The sequence below is a fragment of the Caretta caretta genome, chromosome 5 (genome assembly GCF_965140235.1).
Source record: "Caretta caretta isolate rCarCar2 chromosome 5, rCarCar1.hap1, whole genome shotgun sequence".
In the NCBI taxonomy this organism is placed as follows: Eukaryota; Metazoa; Chordata; order Testudines; family Cheloniidae; genus Caretta; species Caretta caretta.
The window spans coordinates 45435066-45451805 of NC_134210.1; the positions used below are offsets into that span (position 1 = coordinate 45435066).

Genomic DNA, 16740 nt, shown 5'->3' on the forward strand with positions numbered 1-16740 from the left:
GTCTTTTGACTACCACCACAATCTTGAAAACTAAAATTCCTTGGCTATTTCTACATTGTTCTGAACTCATTAAAACTAGCTATCTTAAGTCTAAGTTCTGTTCTTGTATCACATCTAACTATAACGCCTGGAAATTTGTGGGGTATTTTATGCATAGCAGAGGTGTAAATTATACTCGCATATTTACTGTTTATGGTTTAGAAATCTAATCAGACCGTTCACAGATCTGAAAGAAAGCTATCAAAAAGCCAGCCACCAAAAAGACAGACAGACAGGGTAGTCAACAAGATTTCAATATGCTTAGTAGTCAAATCTAATCTTCTTTGACTTGTAATTATTTAGCTTCAAGCGGGAAATACACTGGATTTTTACACATCAGAAGCAATTAGAAAACATTTGACATTAGTAAATGTAGGGGTATATTCAAGAGTGATTTTGTTGCATTATTATTTCTGAAAGCCCTTTTCAATCTTATAAGGTACAGTCCCGTCAATATACTGAGGTGTAGGTTTTTTGTGAGGACAATTTTTGTCACTGGTTTAGCAAAAAATGTTCACAAAAAAAATTTCTGGCAACAGCCCAGAAATATGTTTCCCTTATAAGAAGTTTAATTAACTCCCTTTGAAATACCAGTGGTTCAGATTAGATATTCACATTTTTACCAGTTTATATATATTGGATGATTTAGGCACACTCCTAAGTCTCCTAGACTTTCTAGCCCAAGCTTAGGAGGTATTCCTAAATAAGTGTCAACAAAATAAAATTTAATTTTTAAAAATGTAAGAAATTTACAGGTTAATTTTCCCAGTCTGTGCAAGTCAAACTCTCCTCTTCATCTTCTGATTCAGGTGACGCCTCCTTAATTCTTCGCAGTGCTTCATGGATGCTACGTGTTAAAGGGTCAGTGTCAGGCAGAATTGTAAACGACTCTCTCAGAACATCTTTCTGCACCTTCTTCAGTTTCACCCCTTTCCTTATCTGTGCCAAGATGTTATTGCCGTCATCTTCATCGGGGAAAGGAGGGAGATTTCTCTGCTCAACCTTTCTTAGGTGAAAACTACCACGCTTCAAGGAAGCCAGCACCTCATCCATTGGGGAACTCACTGCAACAAATCAAAAGACTGAGTTAGTATTAAGTTTAAGATATTTACACATTTCAGCATCTTCATTTTTATTTCCTATATGACAAAGGGTAGTTACCACAGCAATTTTGCATCCTAAATAGAGGGAAAACAGTAGTATTTTAGATACCGCCATATAACTGTTGGTAAGTGCTAACTTTCTAATGAAAAAAGAAAAGGAGTACTTGTGGCACCTTAGAGACTAACCAATTTATTTGAGCATGAGCTTTCGTGAGCTACAGCTCACTTCATCAGATGTTTACCGTGGCCACGGTAAACATCTGATGAAGTGAGCTGTAGCTCACGAAAGCTCATGCTCAAATAAATTGGTTAGTCTCTAAGGTGCCACAAGTACTCCTTTTCTTTTTGCGAATACAGACTAACACGGCTGTTCCTCTGAAAACTTTCTAATGGTGTTTTTATCTCCAATTGTATTTTTCTCTACTGTCAAGAAGAAATTATATTTGTACCGTGAACACCTTAATATGACTTCTGAAAACCAAGCATCATCAGCATATGGTATACAGTATGGCTACTTTGGCAGGTAAATTTTCCTGCCTGTAAAACAATGAGTTACAAAATCAAAATACATTATGATGTCTATTTCCCATGGCTGAAACTCTGATAGTGAGCACATATCTTAACTGACTGGGCTGCATACTCTGTGTAATGCAAGCACCAGAGGAGAAACTGAATTCTCACAACATGCCTGAGGTAGCTGGTTTGTATCCACTGCATGACTTCTACTACAAGCCATCGGGAGTAGCAGATGTGGTCAGCTGCAACAGCATATATTTCCTTCACCTCCAATCTGAAATGTGGAGGTTTTGGCCGGTGGATTTGCACAGTACTAATCCCAGCCTTCTCAAATGCTCCCCTCCCCAGCAATTAAAGCAAGCAGTGCAGCAATTTAGCTATGTTAAGGCACAGAGTGAGGGCCCTTTATAGTCCTGTAGCTTTACTCCCCTGTGAAACAAACTTAGTATTTCAACTGGATTCTGGCTTTGCAGGTCTCCAGATTAGATAGAGGCCAGGATTAAGTGTGTTGACAAAAAACAAAAACAAAACAGCATAGTATTTTCAATACAACAATGGGAACTAGCTATGTACCAGCATATCATATCCAAAGTGAAACATTTATCTATAGCTGAAAAACTCTCTCCAATTCTCCTAAGTGTATTGTGGAATACATTATCAGGATATCCTTTGTTATCCATTTCTGGATTTCAACAATCCTGAGCTTTGGACAAGCATTTTTATTTATTTATATATTTGCCGTGATGGGGCCCCACATTTGGGGGTGAGGGGTGAAGTTTCTCTGGCAAATCAACGTTATAAAGACTCAGCTTTCAGAAGCTACGTAGAAGTTCAGAATGTTAAACAAATCCAATGGGAGATGAATTAGTGGGGAGAGTGCAGATGCAGAAGTCAAAGATACTCTTGGGGAGGAGAGGGTAGATTTATAGTTTTTATATTATTACACAATATAATGTGTGCAATTTCTTTTTATGTTTTTATTTATATTAGGGCTGTCAAACAATTGAAAAATTCTGATTTATTGCAAGATTAAAAAATAATCACGATTAATCCCAGTTTTAATCACGCTATTAAACAGAATACAATTTATTTAAATATTTTTGGATTTTTCTACATTTTCAAATATATTGATTTAAATTACAACACAATGCAAAGTGTACAGTGCTCACTTTATATTATTTTTTATTACAAATAATTGCATTGTCAAAGAGAGAAATCAAACAGTTTTCAATTCATCTCATACAGCTACTGTAGTGCAATCTCTGTCGTGAAAGTGCAACTTACAAATGTAGAATTTTTGTTACATAATTTCACTCAAAAATAAAACAATGTAAAACTTTAGAGCCTACAAGTCCGCTCAGTCCTCCTTCTTGTTCAGCCAATCGCTAAGATAAACAAGTTTGTTTACATTTACGGAAGATAATGCTGCCGGCTTGTTATTTACAATGATACGTGAAAGTGAAAACAGACATTGCCATGGCACTGTTGTAGCCAGCATTGCAAGGTATTTACTTGTTAGGTATGCTAAACATTTGTATGCCCCTTCACGCTTCGACCACTATTCCAGAGGACATGCTTCCATGCTGATGACAGCTTCTGCTCAATAACGATCCAAAGCAGTGTGGATCAACGCACATTTATTTTCATCATCTGAGTCAGATGCCACCAACAGAACATTTTCTTTTTTTGGTGGCTCATGTTCTGTAGTTTCCAAATTGAAGTGTGCTCTTTTAAGACTTCCGATAGCATGTTCCATGCCTCATCCCGCTCAGATTTTGGAATGCACTTCAGTTTCTTAAACCTTGGGTCAGGTTCTATAGCTATCTTTAGAAATCTCACATTGGTACCTTCTTTATCTTTTGTCAGATCTGCAATGAAAATGTTCTTAACTTGAACAACATATGCTGGGTCATCATCTGAGACTACCATAACACGAAATATATAGCAGAATGCGGGTAAAACCATGGAGCAGAAGACATACAATTCTCCCCCAAGGAATTCAGTCACAAATTGAATTATTGCATTTTTTTTAAACAAGCATCATCGGCATAGAAGCATGTCCTCTGAAATGGTAGCCGAAGCACGAAGGGACATATGAATGTTTAGCATATCTGGCACATAAATACCTTGCAATGCCGGCTACAACAGCATTATCTTCCATAAATGTAAACAAACTCATTTGTCTTAGAGACTGGCTGAGCAAGAAGTAGGACTGAGTGGACTTGTAAGCTCTAAAGTTTTACATAGGTTTGTTTTTTAGTGTGGTTACGTAAAAAAAAACTAAGTTGCATTTTCATGATAAAGAGATTGCACTATAGTAGTTGTATGAGGTGAACTGAAAAATACTATTTCTTTGGTTTATCTTTTTATAGGGCAAATATTTGTAATAAAAAATAATACTATAAAGTGAGCACTGTACACGTATTCTGTGTTGTAACTGAAATCAATATATTTGAAAATATAGAAAAACATCCAAAATATTTATAATTTAAATTGATATTCTATTTATTGTTTAACAGTGTGATTAATCATGATTTATTTTTTAACATTTGTTTTGAGTTAATCGTGACTGACAGCCCTAATTTATATATAACTGGATATCAAATTACACATACAATTAGAGATGGGACTGGTAGCCCCTATTATTAAGTTCTGTTTTCAGTTGCTTATAAACTGTGAAACCAACCATTTGGGTTGATAATTTCCATATCAGGTGTCTGCCTCAAGCTCAACTTCTTTGGCAAATTTCACCCAAAATTGTTTAGCTGCTTCTGAGAACAAGACTGAGGGAAAATGTTGTTTGTCTATGCAAAAAACAAAACCTAGTGAGCTTTTCGTAAGAAAGGTCTAGCATTGCTATGCTTTGGAGCAGGGACTTGGGCTGTCAGAGATATGCCTTTTGAAGTCCCTCCTCCTCTGTGAAAATCTGCCCAAATCTGGTCAAGCTAGCTCAGATTTTTGTAAAGACAAATACATTAGGGTACATTCTAAGCTTGTGATCTGCTTATGAGGTGTTCAATGGTTTGGATGGTCTCTCTGCAGTCACAAAAAGGGGAGTCTTTGGTTTTCCACTTATGTATCAAGGATAGCTGCACCTTTCATGGTTTGTTCAGGTGCAGTTCAGTGTGATCTAAAGTCTGTGTAGAGGGTTGAAACGGGAGGGCGGCTTGTTGAGTCAGTAATAATGTGCTTGTTTGGAATGGTAAATGAGACCCAGACACTTTGCCATTCCCTGGCCGGATCCAGAGAAATGAGATAGTCATATGTGATCCATAGTGGTTTTTGCGATTTCAGGTATTGTTGGGGTATGTTATCCATACGTATGTTAACCTGGCTGGATGGGAAGTTCTGGATAGTCTTTGGCACAGTTAAGTTCTTGTGCTGTAGCTCTCTCTCAGTGGCTGAAGGTTCGATGTTTGCCAATACTGAAAGCTACGGTAGAGGTGCTGATGTTAAAGTTCCCATGATCATTTGCATGGTCTTATTCAGCTGCCTATCCATAAATTGAGTATGGCAGCTTCTTGTCCACACCGGTGCACAGTACTCGGCAACTGAGTTCACCAAGAGAGGGCTAGAAGCAGAATTTATAACTAATGAGTCCTATGCATATATTGTAACTGCATATATTGTAACTGCTGCACTTCTCTTAGTGAAGAGCTGACAGTGGTTACAAGCTCTATGAACTCTCATTTTTCACCAGATGACAACACCTGTAAGTGTCTTCAGGGCCGGCCTAGACCAAATGGCACCCCAGGTGAGGATTATCTTCAGCGCCCTCCCCTCCACTTGTTAAACTTTTCAATACCTTATTTTTTATTGCATTTGTAGCCCATTTCATGGCTTTGATGCACGATTTAAGTGCATGATTTATCCCTGTCATATAAAAGACAATACATTTGCATGCTAGGATCCATAAATCTGAATTTATTCATGCCACATACAGGAAAATAAAAAAAAATTCATTTCCTCTAAGCTTATAGAAACTTTTAAATTTTAGGAATAACTGAAATGTATTAACATAAAAAATTGAACTGTGCACCAATATTGTGTGGATCAGTATTAAATAGTGTTACAGTAAGTGACAGTCTTAGAATGTTAACCCTAGTCCTTTAGTTCAAAAGGTCGCTTTTTTCCACCTTTGCCCTCGCAAACTGAAGCACAGTAGTCAGAGAGCTCCAAAGACTGGCCACTGGCATTTTCAAGCGACAAAACAGCAAGTGATGTCAGTTTCTCATCAGCCACTGTCGATAAAAGATATGTTTTAATGAGCCTGAGCTTCGAAAAACTGCACTCACCACCAATGTTCCCTCTAATTTTTGATAGGCCATGTGTGCAAAAAAATTTCTTCTGTGCAAATTGTTTTGCTTCTGTGCAAATTTTTGTGCAAGCGGTGTTTCACTGTGTGCGCAGGGTTTAGGGTCTGGGCGCGCACACATGCACACAGCTTACAGGGAACAGTGCTCACGACCTGCGACTATGACCAGCAGCGTAAGAAGACTCCTTAAAGCTATCCAGACATTAGGAAAAGTCTCTTTCAGCTCTGCATCATAAATGAATTGGAGAACTTGAAGTGGAGAGTGCTTCCTGTGTTGCAAAATGTGGCAGATGTTGTCCAGTTTGACAGAGGTCTTTATCATTGACATCCAAACATTCCCCATGTGTCAGGGTCTGGTGAAGGTCCATATAAATTGTTCAAGTGTGTTTTCTTGTCTGCCAGCAGCTTATTGAGGTCATACAAAAAGCCCCAGGTCTTTTTGTGAGGCTTCACTTGTCCAAACTTTTCTTCGATGGACATTCAAGCAGTTTCAACGAGTGAGTAAAAAACTCCCTCTTTAATCTTTCTTCCAAGCTTACCATCACCTTATCTCTGCCCTCGTAACCAAATTGTCTTTTCTTCTGATAAATATGAGTTTCCTTGAAGACAGGCTCAACTCCTAAGTTTTCCACATTTCCTTGGAATTCGTTGTCTCTGTAGACCACAACGAAAGCAAGGCAGCTTCTTATCAAAGTAGTAGCTGTCACGATGTCCATGGACTGAGTTTGTAATGCCTTGCTTACATTTACTTGGAACAGGATATCGTGCCAAATGATAACTGAGACCAGAAATTTGAAATCAATGATCTGGTTTGTCAGGCTTTGTGCCTTATGTCAGATCCTGGCCTCAGCTTTACTCAACTGCACCAGTTCCATTAAGGCGTTGTAAACCTCAGTCATTTGGTACATCACTGGCCTTATGCTGTCAATGTGGCTCTCCCAGCAAGCGTCACTTAGCCGCTTCACAGTCAGATTTGTAACATTGTCCATGAGGATCTTGCACTTGACAGCTGATGCTGAAAACAAGACATATCCTTTGCAGTACTCTGAAGAGAGATACTGATTCTAAAGATGATGACACTGTATCTAACACAACCAAGTTGAGGGAATGGCAGCCACAAGGCACACAAAAAGGGTTTTGAACTCAGCGCAAGGATCCTTGCCTGGACACCGTTTCTTCCCCTTAGGTTCACGCCACTGCTGTAGCCTTGGCCGCAGCATCCTGAAGCTTTATTTTATTCTCATTCAAAACGTTCATAAACATTTCTGTTAGGCCTTTTCCAGTAGAGTTGTCCACAAACCATCATGGAGGAAGGAAGGAGGAGAAATGGATGGAGTATCCATCCCAGATGATCTCCAGCACCCGGTTGTCAGAGATTATCTGTTCCCAGGTGCTGAGGAATAGAGTGAGATGGTCGCCAAAGGGATGGGTGGGGTTTTCCAGTGTGATGCAGCAGTGAGGAGAGTGTTCTACGGGCACCTCGACCAACCCTTCAAAACTGTCTCTTCGAGGTGAGAGGGTTGAGAGGAAATTTGCTGAGATCCCGACGCCTTCTATTTGGGAACCTGGGCTTCTTCCTCTGGGGTTCACAAGATCTCTGTGAATATTTAAATGAATATTGAGATGAGTATTGCGATGAGAGAGGCTTGAATGCTGGCTGAGTGCTGTACTTTCTTTTGTACCCAGGCGTACAGATCATGAGGGATCGAAGAGTGGACCTTGAATTTTTTAATGTCTGGAGGGAGGCATCAGTCTCATCGACAAATAATTTCATCCCTTCAAAAGGGAGGTCCTCCACAGTCAGTTGGACCACCTTTGGGAAGAGGGATAGGTGAAGCCATGAGGCCCATCTCATCACAATGGCAATTGAGGTAGAATGAGCTGCCCTGTCAGCTGCATTGAGTGCAGACTGGAGAGATGTTTTAGCCACCAGTTGGCCCTCATTGACTAAGGCCTTAAATTGCTGCTTATGAGAATTGGGGAGCTGTTCAATAAAATCATTAAGCTTTGCATAGCTCTGATAGTCATATGTAGACAAGGCTTGATAGTTTGCCACTCTGAACTGGAGGCTGGCCAAGGAGTAAGCCTTCCTGCCAAAAAGGTCTAGGCACTTCCAGTCCCAGTCATAAGGGGTGGACTTAAACTGGGTGTTGGCAGCCCTTAGAATTAACTGCATCCACAATGATCGAATTGGGAGGTAGGTGTGAGAACAGAAATTCTGTGTCTTTTGGTGGCATGTAATATTTCTTGTCCACCCGCTCGCAAGTTGGTGGAGTGGATGCAGGGGTCTGCCATATCTCCTTGGGGGGGTCCAGCAGAGCATCATTAATAGGATGGCCACTCTGGAAGAGGTGGAGAAATGTACAATGTCCACCAGCTTGTGGTGTTATTCATCCAGTCACCTCTTATAGCGGTACTTGTAGTGCCTCTGCCACCCTCCGTGCCAAGTCTTGGTACAGTTTAAAGTCATCCACCATTGATGGCAGGGGGACATCGCTGTCTTGTCTGGTGACAATGACAAGAAGTGGGCTTGAGGAGTGACTTCCTCCTCAACTTTGGCCTCTAGTTCCTCCCTGGGATGCTCGGGGGGTTCACAGGCCCTTGAGGCAGCAGCTGAAGGAGGGTACTTCCTTGGCTGCTGGAAGGCCACAGTAGAGGTAATGGCAGGCCCAAAGGCATCAGGCCCCCAAGGGTCCCTCTATGGCTATTGTGATGGGAAGGGGCCCAGTGGTCGGTACCACAGTTGCCCAAACCAGGAAGGCTGTGGGTCAGAGGGGCAGTGTGCCCAATGTCCATAGCAGAACTGGGCTCTGTATGGCAAGTGAGAAGAGAGGCGGGAAGCCAGGTCCTCTTGCTCACTTTATGACTCAGATGACAGAAAGGGCGGTATGTGGCAGGAAGTCATTGGCAAGTCTAGAGCTCTGGGTGAACTCGGTACTGGGTATGCAGTATGCATCCAATGAAGTGAGCTGTAGCTCACGAAAGCTTATGCTCAAATAAGGTGCCACAAGTACCCCTTTTCTTTTTGCAAAATTTTGAGGACATTTTCCAAACATTGAAAAATGTTTTAAGCTTTAAGCTTGACTAATATACTTCAATTGTCCCAAAAGTTTCCTTTCTAGCTTCAGACCGACCACTAAGAATTTCAGTCCAAAAGAAGTTTTTGGAAAAAGCCAAAAAGGGAGTTAAAAACAGACAAGTTACAGAATTAACCGCTGAGGCATTAGTGAGATTCCATATTAATACTAAACAAATTTATTTCGCACAGATTTTGCAATCCCTAAAATCGATGTAAAACAGAATTCTAGAGAGTAAGGATCATCCCACCTACAAACACATGGGTATATTAGACATGGAGTTTCATGCAGCCAGAGCTCTGGGGCATAGATGACTTCAATAGAAAGCTGCACAGGTGCATGGGTCTCCACACATAGACATCCTTGCAGGATCAGGGCTTTTGTGCGCTTACAATAGTAGAGAATTCTTTTGTGGTAGGAGAAGTTAAAAGCATGCTCTGTGCATGAGGAACAAAAGGAGCTTCACTTATGTCTGACTACCTCTCAGCACACTTTTAGTTAAGGTTAATTAAATCACAGTACTGGCACAGAGCCAGAAGGGTAGGTATTTTAGAAAACTAAGTTTGCTAAATGAAAAGTACAAAGTGTGAAATCCTGGCTCTATTTAAGTCAATGGGAAGACTCCTATCGACTTCTTGGAGCAAGGATTCCAACCCAAGTTGGTAAGGAAAGACTGTTTTCCCATGCTTCCCAGAGGAAACAATGAAAATTAAGTACTAAAATTTTAAAATTCATCACCTATGTCTCAATGTTTATTTAATTTCTAACTAGCAATCTGTGGGGGTTTATTCAAGGCTGCCCACACTAACTCGTTTGGTGGGAAGAGAAAGGATACACAAAGGTGGCAGAGTGAGACAGATAAGGTAAGTACTACAATTAATTTAATTTTTGTATACTGCAGAAGTTTTTGCACCCAGGTCTGATCTAAAGACGTCTGTTATGTAATGTTTGTCAACTGAAAAACAGACTGCATCCTCAAGTACAATTTGCAGTTTATGTGGAGTTAGATATAACTGAATCAACAGCATACACTACAGTACAAATTCCCACCACTTGATTTCACCAAACTTTTCAGTCAAGGGCATTAAAACAAGTGTTGTATTGATAATTATATATAAAATCCAACATAACCTTTTCTACACAGCAATCAAAAAAGGGGGAAACAAAATGACTACAAGTACATTCCTTAGCAGTTAATTATGTTTAAATAAATATAAACAAAAATATTACCTCTCCTCCTTTGTAAACCCTCTAGATCGGTCTTCTTAAGTTTCTTCTTGGCACTGACTAACTGACTGCTATCAAAAAGATGTGCTGATGGGACAGTGGTAGACTGCGGGACTCCCTTATCCTCACTCTCCTGTTTAACAGGGCTGTCACTTTTCTCGAAGGATTCAGTAGAATCTTCCTTGATAGGCAGAGGCGGTGGTGGCGGTGGCGGCAAAGGAGGCGGAAGTGGAACTACAGTAACAGTATCTGGCTGAAGCTCATTACTGGCAAGAAGTGGAGGAGTAGTATGATGAGACAGTTCAGAGGTAATGCCATTGGGTGGTAACGAACTATCTTCAGGTTGTTCTAAGCTTCTGGGCTCCTGGGTTTGTAAAGGCTGGATTACTTTTCCCAGTTCCACGTCCTCAGTTTTCTTTTGGATCTGTGTGGTTACTGGCAGAGATTGAGGTTGATCTACATAGGGCACTGAGCTGGGTGTACTACTACTTCTTGCATGTGCCAGTCGCAGTCTGGTTGATTTAAGTATTACTTGCCCAGGGTACCGCTAAAAGGAAACAGTTATTTAAAATTAGATCAGTGTATGCAATATACTATACTAGAAACTAAAGAACATGTGATCAGGTGATTTTGCCTTTGTGACAAGGAAACTCACTTTTTTTTGTTCTTTATTTTGCTATTTTTGTTCTTTTTTTTGCTATTGTATTTGCCCCTCCTTCCCCCCCAGTTTGTGTCCTTTCAAATTGCAACTGTGCATACAAACTGCTGAAGGTGAAATTAAAGGCTGCTTTTGAAAACTGGGCCAAATGTGTATTTTTTTTTTTAAATTACCACAAATGACTTAAAACATAACATTTTTACAAAGCTACATAGATCCTATCCATATGGATATACTATACATAATGTAACCATTAATTACTTGATTAATATCCTATTGCTTCAGTTTGTGAATTTACTAGTGTATAGAAGCTGTAAGTTTCTAGCAGCCTTGCAAGCAATTCGGGTGGAAAGACTCATTTTTTATATCACTACTAAACAAGATTTCTTGCTAATAGAAATTCTCCAATTTTATTACTTGTTCAGTCTTAGATGCATAGGCCAGGAACCATTAAAAGGAGTTAATATTGTGTCATTTTCTTGTACTCCCGTCTGCACCCATCTGTTATCTCTTGTCTGGTATTAGGTTGTAAGCTCTTTGAGACAGGGACTTTTAGGTACTATGGTATTGCAAACAACAGGTCACATGATCCAATACATGTGCAAACAGCACCTGGATCATATCTATATAAGGAAAGGAAAGACCCTGCTTCAGTTCCTGATTATTTTCCTGTAAATATTAACAGGAGAGAAACTGAGAAGATGGAGGTTAAGCACAGAACTATGCTGCAAAACATCCAAAGAATTTTATCTAATGCTGTACCTTATTTCCGCTTAAATCTTAGACTATGGGAATTTTAACACCTATTCCCAAAATGAATGCTTTAAGTATTTACAGAAGAACAGATCTCTCTCAGGATATTACCAGAATATAACTGAAGCATATTTTAAAAAATAAATGCTACACGATGAAGAAGAGTGGTCATTACTTCTGTTACCTGTTTAAACGTGCGAAGTCTGTCCAGTGTTTTCTGTCGCTCCTGACTAACCCAGGAGCTCTTTTTTTCCTCTTCATCTTGCAGCTGATCTTGCTTCTAAGAAAGGACATCAAAACCACATCAGTTACTATGTACAGAACAACGTACATCATAAGAATTCAAATTCAAGGTATTGTTGAGGCCAAGAGCTTATCAGGATTCTACTCTTATCAAGATTAGATATGTATATGAATAACAAGAATATCCTAAGTTACAAAAGTAAAGTAAACAAGAATTTTGAAAGGTATATAAACACTCAAACTTCAGGGCATAAACCAAACTTTAACTTTCGGGAGCCAGAAGTATAATGCCCTGGGGACTAGTTATCCCATAACTGCCTACTGCAGATTTTGTCTCTCTGAAGCAGCCAAGACTAGCTACTATTGGAGATAACATATAGGACTCAATGGGCCACTGTTTGATCCAGTGTGGAAGATCATATGTTATTAAGTAAATAAAACTAAACTGAAAAAGTAATTGTTTAAAAAACAAGTGTGCTTTGGCATTCACGGTCTGACTACGAAACAGGTTGCCTGTAAGGAATTAATGCAGTTGGAAGATTAAATGGATTTAAAGGCTCCCTAATGAGACCTCAGGTTTCAAATTTTTTCTCAATTTATGCTGCTACAAAACTGATCTAAAAATAAATAATCTTAATTTGCCCACAAAATTCATCAAAACATATTCTTTGGCTCTAGATGTCCACCACTAGAAAAGCAGGAGTGCAAATGCTGGCTGAAATACATTAACAAAAGTATGGGAAAGATTGCACAGCATTGCCAATGTCATTCTTGGCTCAGACTGGTACTATTGGTCTCCTACTTTCATATGTTTAGAACTGAATTTAGGTGATTAAGAAAAATGATGAGCAAACAGAAGACTATTAGTTACATTGATACATGTCCAGTCTAAACATTAAAATGCCAGTCTATACACTTGTGAAAAGTGAATCCATTTAATGGTTCACTTTTTCTGGTGTAAAAGAATTCTTTTAAAACCCATTTGCAGTCAAATTAGGGTTAAAGTAGGTTTCATAGAATCATAGAATATCAGGGTTGTAAGAGACCTCAGGAGGTCATCTAGTCCACCCCCTGCTCAAAGCAAGGCCTAATCCTCAACTAAATCATCCCAGCCAGGGCTTTGTCAAGCCTGACCTTAAAAGCCTCTAAGGAAGGAGATTCCACCACCTCCCTTGGTAACCCATGCCAGTGCTTCATCACCCTCCTAGTGAAAAAGTTTTTCCTAAAATCCAACCTAAACCTCCCCCACTACAACTCGAGGCCATTGCTTCTTGTTCTGTCATCTGCCACCATGGAGAACAGCCTAGCTCCATCCTCTTTGGAACCCCGCTTCAGGTAGTTGAAGGCTGCTATCAAATCCCCTCTCACTCTTCTCTTCTGCAGACTAAATAAGCCCAGTTCCCTCAGCCTCTCCTTGTAAGTCACATGTTCCAGCCCCCTAATAATTTTTGTTGCTTTCTGCTGGACTCTGTCCAATTTTTCCTTCTTGTGGTTTGGGGCCCAAACGGGACACAGTACTCTAGATGAGGCCTCACCAATGCCAAATAGAGGGGAATGATCACGTCCCTCGATCTGCTGGCAATGCCCCTCCTTATACAGCCCAAAATGCCGTTTAGCCTTCTTGGCAACAAGGGCACACTGTTGACTCATATCCAGCTTCTCCTCAACTGTAACCCCTTTTCTGCAGAACTGCTACCTAACCACTCGATCCCTAGACTGTAGCAGTGCATGGGATTCTTCCTTCCTAAGTGCAGGACTCTGCATTTATCCTGGTTGAGCCTCATCAGATTTCCTTGGCCCAATCCTCTAATTTGTCTAGGTCCCTCTGTATCCTATCCCTACCCTCCAGCGTATCTACCTCTCCTCCCAGTTTAGTGTCATCTGCAAACCTGCTGAGGGTGCAAATCACGCCATCCTCCAGATCATTAATGAAGATATTGAACAAAACCAGCCCTAGGACCGACCCTTGGGGAACTCGTCTTGATACTGGCTGCCAACTAGACATGGAGCCATTGATCACTACCCACTGAGCCTGACAATCTAGCCAGCTTTCTATCCACCTTATAGTCCATTCATCCAGCCCATACTTCTTTAACTTGCTGGCAAGAATACTGTGGGAGACCATATCAAAAGCTTTGCTAAAGTCAAGGAATAACACGTCCACTGCTTTCCCCTTATCCACAGAGCCAGTTATCTCATCATAGAAGGCAATTAGGTTAGTCAGGCATGACTTGCCCTTTGTGAATCCATGCTGACTGTTCCTGATCGCCCATGATTTTTTCCAGGGACTGAGGTGAGGCAGACTGGCCTGTAGTTCCCCAGATCCTCCTCCTTCCCTTTTTAAAAGATGGGCACTACATTAGCCTTTTTACAGTCATCCGGAACCTCGCCCGATCGCCATGAGTTTTCAAAGATAATGGCCAATGGCTCTGCAATGACATCCGCCAACTCCTTTAGCACCCTTGGATGCAGTGCATCCAGCCCCATGGACTTCTGCTCGTCCAGCTTTTCTAAATAGTCCTGAACCACTTCTTTCTCCACAGAGGACTGAAGGTTTGGTTCCCCCTCCCCCAGATAAAAGTATTTGCACTGGCAAATGTGAAGATGCATATTGCAAAATTTTGTATGAGGGGAAGCAGTTCAACTCCCTCAATCCCAACCCCAGTATGCTATTCCTCAATATGTGACTGCCAAAAGACAATGCAAGTACAAACAGAAATACCAATTAATTCATAAAAATATTACAGGTGGAACTGGTGGCTCTGCCTTTTTGAAGGTTGGCCAACACTTCTCATTATAAGACCTTGTTTTCAGTTATTTATAACTTTGCCAAAGTTTTACCATTTCTGCTGAAGTTTTCCATACTAAGTATCTACCTCGTGCTGAATTTTTTTTTGGAGTTTTAAAGTCAGAACAGTTTAGTCATTTCTGAGAACTCGGCAAGGAAAAAATGTTATTTTGCCCATGTTAAAAGATTCTAGCCACTTTGTCGATAAAAAGTGGTTGTGCCAGGCTTTGAAGCAGGTACCTGAAATTTGGCAGGGATTGTCCTTTGTGCGACAGATATGCCTTTTGCCACCTAAATTTGGCCAAGTTATAAGTCTATGAAAATAAACTGTACAAAAAAAATTCTAGAGATTTAGATTTTAGTCGCTAAACTCCCCGAACATTCCATCCTCACCAAGCATGCTCGAGCCTCTCAGCTCTTAGTCCTGACCAGACTGTCCACCATCTGCACAGAGCATAATCCACCAGAACTACAGGGGCAGAGCTGGACCTTCCTTGCAACTGCTGCTATTCTCAGCTGGAGTGGAGTTGGGCAGCAGAAATGACAACCAGGGGCTTCTCTCTTCTGTACTCTCAATAATGCTCCTCGTCTGGTACCCACACAGCATGGAGGAGGAATCCACCTGACTTGAATGCACAGGGTACAAGAACCAGACTGGAGGTGGGGGAGAGGAAGAAATGCAAAGGATCAATTTGGAATGGAGGAGAGAGGGAGGAAGTGAGAGGAATAGAAACTGTCACTGGGATTTGGTGGGAGGAAGGAGTCTGGGAGCCAATGGTGGAAATGAGGATGAGGAGTTGGGAGCCAATTGTCCAGGGATGGAGAGGACACTGAGATCAGCCAACGAGCTAGGGTGCAGGGGAGAACTGGGACTGGCTGGGCAGGGAGATTGAAAATGGGATGAAAACCCTGAGGAGTGGAGACAGACTGGGACAGCAAGGTGTAGGGGACAAGGACAAGGAGCCCCAGGCAGGAAAGAGACAGGACTGGGACAGGTTGGAGGGACCACGACAGAAAGCATCAAGTTTGGGGTGGGATGAGGAGAGGTGAGGTGAAAGAGAAAGAAGTGTCTGTGCCCACAAGAAAATACTCCTCCCAAAGCCTGGAATAGAACCCAAGATTCATGAGTTTCACCATTCCTCTGCTGTCAGCAACATCTGGGAAACCCCCTGGCAGAGTGTCTCTCATCCCTCTCCTGTGTGTCCACATAGAAGACGACAACCTACTATTGCTCTTAGTTATTCCATAAGCACAAATGGCAGAGATCTGTGTGATGGATCTAGAGGTTCCAACTCTGCTGACAACCCACGTGGACATCAATATAAGCCACATAATGGCATTTGATTTTTTTTTGGTTTGCTTTTTTAAACACAGAGGAAATTACATATAAAAACTACATTAACAGAGCATTAAAGCTGAAAAGTCAAACAGTCAAAAGTTAAGATATGCCAGAATTAAGATTCAGCCCCCTTTTACTTAGGCAATATGATACAGATCACATACTGTTTTTTCCACAGGTCCCTGCCTTGTTCATTGCAAGGATGGACATGCGCAGGGTTATATAGTGAAGGAGACTATTGACAGGATCCCTTGCCTCACTTGTAGAGGAAGAGGGAAGCTGAGGCAGGGAATTGCAGGAAGAGGAAAAACAGTCTCATGGTTAAGGCAGCTGAATGCTGACCTGGATTCTATCCCTGCCTCTGTCACAGAGTTCCTGTGTGATGCTAGACTAGTCACATAAACCAGATTTTTCACAGGTGGTCACTAAGATAGGTCTACACTGTGAAGAAAAACCCACAGCTGGCCTATGCCTGCTGACTTGGCCTCCCGGTGCTGTTTCATTGCAGTGTAGACTTCCAGGCTCAGGCTGCAGCCCAAGTTTTGGGACTCTTCCACCTCACAGGGTCCTACAGTTTGGGCTGCAGCCTGAGCCCGGAAATCTGCACTGCAATGAAACAGCCCTGTAGTCCGAGCCCTGCGAACCCGAGTCAGCTGGCACAGGCCAGCCATGGGTATCTAAT

At 41.2% G+C, this 16740-nt stretch overlaps 1 protein-coding gene across 3 annotated transcripts in view; it reads right to left on the minus strand.

The window, feature by feature from the left end:
- JMY (junction mediating and regulatory protein, p53 cofactor) overlaps positions 1-16740 on the minus strand; it is a 132557-nt gene that overhangs the window by 11058 nt on the left and 104759 nt on the right. For 2 of the 3 annotated variants that reach the window (XM_048849376.2, XM_048849375.2), the window contains 3 exons: positions 11873-11968; positions 10281-10824; positions 793-1103 (listed from right to left, as the gene is read on the minus strand). In XM_048849376.2, coding sequence (XP_048705333.1) covers positions 796-1103; positions 10281-10824; positions 11873-11968 — 948 coding nt within the window. In that variant the 3' untranslated portion in view covers positions 793-795. Of the gene's footprint in view, positions 1-792; positions 1104-5614; positions 7571-10280; positions 10825-11872; positions 11969-16740 lie in introns of those variants that run through there. The other variant, XM_048849377.2, reaches the window with a different exon arrangement.